At 33.5% G+C, this 6253-nt stretch overlaps 1 protein-coding gene across 1 annotated transcript; it reads right to left on the bottom strand.

Moving 5' to 3' along the window:
* Positions 1–3689: 3689 nt before the first annotated feature.
* On the bottom strand, positions 3690–5464 carry LOC110030670 (1-aminocyclopropane-1-carboxylate synthase 7-like). Its single transcript, XM_020733508.1, has 4 exons — positions 5297–5464; positions 5098–5226; positions 4656–4816; positions 3690–4575 (listed from the first exon to the last, which is right to left on the bottom strand). The coding sequence occupies exons 1-4, from the start codon at positions 5462–5464 to the stop codon at positions 3690–3692; spliced, it is 1344 nt and encodes a 447-aa protein (XP_020589167.1).
* Between the last annotated feature and the right edge of the window lie 789 nt (positions 5465–6253).

The following is a 6253-nucleotide window of genomic DNA, read 5'->3' as shown; positions in this document are numbered from 1 at the left end:
TCCGAAGTGAGAGCTGGTATCCTCCCAGCCTAGCCACGGATTCAGTAAACAAGCATAGGATTAGTCAATGTTCTTTATGCCTGGACAAAAAGGTAAAGAATAGGATTGCTCCTATTTGGCACATACAATATTTAATACTTCCATAATATAATTTCTATACTTATTACTGATTCATAATAAGGAGAAAGATATTTATCAAAGTTAGCATTTTTATTTTACATAAACTTAACTTATCTTTTTAAATTGTTACTGTTCTGTCAAAATATCAAAAATACCAAAAAAAATTTAAATTTTAATACTACGAAAATATTTGTAGTTTAAGTAATTGTATTTTTATAATAGATAATAGTAGTAGATTAGAAGTTGACTAAGAATCTCTTACCTCGCTTCCCTGTGGGATCGATAAACGGGACTCCACTAGAGCCCTGTATTACTTGAGCGATATGTATACTTGTGTTTGAAATTGTGACTTTACAAAATCATTATAAATATATAAATCTGGGTTCATAAATTCTTACATATTAAAAGTTGTATCAAATTTTTGGCGCCGTTGTCGGAGATTTAAATCTTCTAGCAGCGGTATCAAATTGTTGTATTTTTAAGCATATATAAAGTCGCTGTCAATCTCTTATAAAAATGTTATTACCTTTCAAATGAATATCATAAATTTTCTTTAAGAGCTAACCAAGTTTCATTATATTAATATTCATATTCAACACATACAAAACATTGAAAATAAATTGGTTATTTTCATATTTCAATCGTATAAGAATATTACATTTTTCTTTCACTACTACCTTGGACTCATCTTCAAAGAAACATTGCTGCTCATTGACTCATCGATCACCACAAATAAAAATTTTATACCACACATATGGTTGTTTGCATAGGTGTCCATATACAATGTATTTTTTTCACACTTTTTATTCTTCTTATATACCAATAACAAAGTGTCATCTTGTTGATATTTCTCTTCTAGGTAATTAGTCTTCTCTGCAACTTTTTTTTCATTAAGCGTTCTATATTTTGCAATGCAGTGACAAAAATTTTTGACATTTTTAACTCATCAAATAAGATTCATCAAACATTGGCCTTAATTTTTCTCTACAACACCCTCTTGTTGAACTTCCTCCTCGATAGTCCAAAATTGATATCATTGTCATTGTCATTGTTGGAACTCCAACCTCATCCATGTCCATGACCATGGCCTTGTCCTCGACCACAATCTCTTCTTTGTTAGCTTAAATCTATCATACTCAAGCTCTCACTTCCTTAGATGAATTAAGATGTGTCTTCAAGAGTTTTTTGTGATCTCTTCTTTCTTTTCTTTATAGGGTGTATGAAACTCAGGACAGTTCAATTGTCATAATCAGTCTTTGGTTTCTCCAATGAAGGTGACAATATGATCAAACTTTAGTTCTAAAGGTTGAACAATTTTATCCTTAATCCTTACATTTTCTAACTTCACTTCGTTTCTCTTCATTTAAATAGAAACTACTAAGAATATTGTAAAGTAGTTAGAGATGACCTTGGCTTCTTTCATATGTAAGGCTTCAAACTCACTTTTCTATGAGGTTTGAAGCTTCTCTTATGTCTTTTTGGCATAGTTTGTATTAGAAATCTTCTTAGAGGCATTATTATCTAATTCTGGATAGATAGAGTCTTTTTGTTCCTCTTCATCGAATCTCTTAGATTATCCTTTAGAGTCTGGAATAATCTTATCTATCATGTAGCTCGTTGTACCATTTTTCTACCATTTTCCATACATGTTGTACTGTAAGAAGAGCCTTCATCTTGGTGCTCTAATTGTCATAGTTGTTATTATTGAACATTTGGACTTGGAAGAGAATCATCTCACCATCTCTTTAGAAATGATCTTATGGTTCGGATGCCACTTTGTTGGAAAGAAAGGACTATTAGGATAGGAGGAATTCTAAGAAATAAAATGAACAAAAGTTGGAAAACTCACTATTATTTCATTCTATTTTTATCTTGATTCGAACTCAAATACATCACATCTATTTATACACACCCTAAATAGGATTGTGCCAACACATGTCAATCCCATAACTACCATTGACTCTCTAGAATTTTTTTCTATCTTTTTAATTAAAGTCATTAATTACACATTCTAGAATTTTTTGAATTACATTTTTAAAATATCTCTAGAATATTCTAAAAGTTTCTAATACAAAGATTCTCTAGAATATTTCACAGATCATTCAAGATTATGAGCTAAAATAAAACCCAATTTTATATAGGCCAAAAATCAAGTTTGATTTTCAACATAGCCCTCATTGTGCTGTGAAAGAGCTAAAGGGATGTCATCACCTAAACATGTTGACAATTAAAAGACTGTCGAAGAACTTCGCCGAGGATAAAATTGAATGCCCACAACAATGAAGAGCTCCATAGAGAGGAGTTAATGGTGATGGTCTGAACAGAAGAAAAATATAACAATGATGGAAAAAGGAGCTGCCTGGCTCGTCAGACATGGACTGGCTTTGCTTTGCAATCTGTTGATAAGATCACGAACTGATATAGATCTCTAATAATAAAACACACAAGCTAGAATTCGGTTTATGAATGTTAGTGGTCAAATTCTCCTCTGATTTATGTATTATAGAAGTTTTTTGCTCATTAAAATAAATTTGGGTAAGCCTTTTAGTCTCTTTAATTTTAAATGACACCAATGAGCATAAATAAGATAAAAAAAAATCATCAAACACCAATCATGAACATAAATCATTAGGCAATCAAAAATCATACTTAACATTTATTAACTAATAAAATTAATTTGAGATTATGACCGTGTTTATCCTCCGACTTCGATTACTTCATCAAAACCACTTCTTCGATATAACATTACAAGCTGAGCCAGCATCATAATTAATAGATCTTGACGCATGTATTCTTTATTTGATGTGTTCACATTCAACATAACGAGATGTTAATCCGTCAACACCCAAAGTATGTCCTCTCATAATTTACTTCATTGAGTAAAGCTAAATTCTCCATTTTTAAAACATCCGAAATTGATGTAATATCTATTAAATTTTACTAATAAATAAATTAACTAAATTTAGGGAAATTTACAAACGTGGCACACAATTCTTATGTATTTACATATCACACGCCCAAACTTTCATTGCGTCTCTTCAGCAAGTTACGGAAACACCTGTGTTGATTTGAAGGCAATTCGATAAGCATGGCAATCTTTTTAGTTTTTACTACACAGAATTTTTTTCTATCAATAAGACTCCATGGTAGAAATATTGCATTCAGTTCCTCCACAAGCACGAGGAAAACAATAATACTGTCAAGAAATTTCAGAGAGAAATTCAAATACGAAGCTTCTGATATTTATATGTTTAAAATTAATATAATATTTTATGTTAGTATCTATCATAATTCTCTAAAGAGATTTGTATGTTACATTTTAATATAAAAACCAAATTCTTTACAGGATATCAGTATGAAGTTAGAAAGGTGCGAGGAAGAAAGGTGCCAGGAAGATATATATATATATATATATATAGAAAAATAATGTTGTATTTAAAAATGTTAGTCTATGGGAAAAAAGTAACATGCATTAAATTTATAAAATTTGAATGATTTGACATAGATTAAAAGGACAAACTCTAATAGGTCTGAATATGTAACTATCAATCACATATTTTTCCCTTCACTCATGTGCAAATCTCTCCATTAGGAGATCTTCTTCTTCCTCTAATCTTTTCAGAAAATTCCCTCAGTCTCCTCAACGCTACCTCCAACGTTTCCTTGCTCATATTAGCAAAGCAAACTCTAAACCAACCAGCTTCCGAACAATGGCAAGAAGACCCTGGAGATATATTAAGCTTCACCTCATCCAGTATCACCTTCCAAAGCTTAAGCTCTTCTTCCCTATTCTTCTTCTCAAGGAACTCACCAAGATTCACCCAGCAAAATAGCCCTGCATTCCCCTTCAAGCACTCAATACCTGAATCCCTTAGCTCTTTAACAACACATGAATGCCTCTCCTTCAATCTCATTCTATTAGTTTCAATGAATTTCAATGAAAACTCTTCATCAGATAGCATGAAAGATAACGTCTTTTGAGTTTGAGAGGAGACGAGACTGAAGCTTGACATTCTTCTTGCTGTCTTTACCACCCTGTCATTGTAAGAATATAGAGCTCCCACTCTGAACCCGGGCAGGCCTAAGTCCTTTGAAAGGCTATAAACAATGTGAATTTTTTCAGAGCTTATATGGCTTCTCTCTTCCGCAATCTCTGCAATGCTTACGAAGTCGGTTGCATCGAAGACGGAGCCGGAGTAGATCTCATCAGAGATCAAATGTATGTTTTTTTTGCTGATGAAGTCTAGAATGTCTTCGAGGAGGGTGCGAGGAGAGGAGATGCCGAGAGGGTTAGAAGGGTTGGTTATGAGGAGAGCTTTAACTCTAAGGTTTGATGCTTCGGCGTCGGCGTAGGCTGTTTCGAGAGATTGCAGAGTGAGTTGGAAGGAGTTGGTGCTGTGGCAAGGTATGGGGACAATACTAACTCTTGTTCTCCATTGAAGATCTCTGTCGAATCTGTTCATGTTGAAGAAGGTTTAGTATTAGCTTGTAATGAGAAGTAAAAATATAAGCATGACCAACTACAAGCTGCATACCCAGGGTAGTAGGGAGTGGGAACAAGCAAGGCATCGCCGGGATCAGCTAAGATAAAGGTAAGGAGCTCGTTGGCCGCGGTGGCCCCGGCGGTGAGGACAATGCGTTCAGGATCAAATTTTGCACGATGGCTTCTTATTTTCTCCATGAAGCCTGCAATTGCCTGATAAGCATGCTGAATTATTATTAGCAGAGTAAACATATTGGGCCTACGTTGAGCATAGTTTATTGAATAATTCTAATATATTAAAATTTTACTCTGTTTTTACGACAACAAGGTTGCATGGAAAGTTTTCTGCCTTGTTGTCTGGTAGTGGAACAACAAAGGTGTCATATAATGGTAGCACTTTTCCTTGGCTGTTGTTCTTCGTGACAACTAAAGTGGTAAACTATAGTTTTAAACATAGTTCATTTATTTTTTTGTTGAGAGAGAGGTGGGGGGACCTTTCTGAAAGATTGGAGGCCATGGTAGTCCTGAAATAAGGCATTTTCTCTAAAGCTAGAGGGGCCAGAGCTCCAGCTGTAAGCCTCTGGGTGCTCCTCCAGATAATTCTCAAGCAAATCAAAAGAGACCTTTGAAAACAACATTAAGGCACATGAGTTATGTGTAAGACAACTCTTGACTATAATTAATTCATCTTACTTGGTTCTCAGCCAAACCCATTTGTATGACTCCAGATGGGTTTTTCTTTGCATCATAAGGGTCCTCATTATAAGCTTTCCAGCCAGCAAAGTATGGTGAGTCCTCTCCATGCGCATTTGAGATTGCCATTTTTGACAGTGGGGCTTCAAGCCCAAATATGTTTGCCATAAATCTGTTGTAGATTTTGACAGAGTTTAGATGAAACGAGAGAAGTGGAGTGCAGAGGCAGAAAGGAAAGCTCTTGTGTGGAGTATGCTTCAAATTCCCCGTATATATAAGAGAAAAAAAGGAGAGACAGAGAGGGAGAGAGAGACCAAAAAGCTCAGCTGAGACTTTTTGCATGGAAATGATTTTAATATTCAAATAAAATAAATCTCCATTTCAAAAAGAATTTTATTTATAAAGCCAGCTGTTATCTTATTATTCATTACATTAGAAGTTTCATCCAGGCCCCATCTCCCATTGGTGTTCTCTTCAATCTTCTTAATGTCGCAGTTTGGAACGAGCTAAAACTTATAGTTATTTTGATGTAGGCAAACTGAAAGTCTTGACCCATTAATGCAGATATATCACCCCATTTAGATAAATTAGTATATAAATTTTGTTATATTACTCTAATAACAATATTAAAGTATAGAACCTTTTCAATACTAAAAGACTAATGCAACTAATTGAATATATATATATATTATATATCACTAGTAGACTTTTAAGCTGTAGTTATTCATTTATAAAATATGGATATTAATACGTATAATTAAATAATTATTTAGTCAAGAACATTTATTCACATCATTATAGTCGCATCATTAAAAATATAAGAAAAATATGACTAAAAGATTCATTGAAAATTTTAAGAATGGGGTGGTGATATATTATTTATAGTTTGTGTAGCCACATAAATTATCTAGTTATATAAAAAGTTAACTAAGACATGCATCAACATTAAAGTCATAA

The sequence above is a fragment of the Phalaenopsis equestris genome, unplaced genomic scaffold (genome assembly GCF_001263595.1).
Source record: "Phalaenopsis equestris unplaced genomic scaffold, ASM126359v1 Scaffold000750, whole genome shotgun sequence".
Lineage (NCBI taxonomy): Eukaryota > Viridiplantae > Streptophyta > Magnoliopsida > Asparagales > Orchidaceae > Phalaenopsis > Phalaenopsis equestris.
The sequence above is the reverse complement of the archived record's forward strand: the minus strand, read 5'-3'. Positions and strand labels throughout refer to the sequence as shown.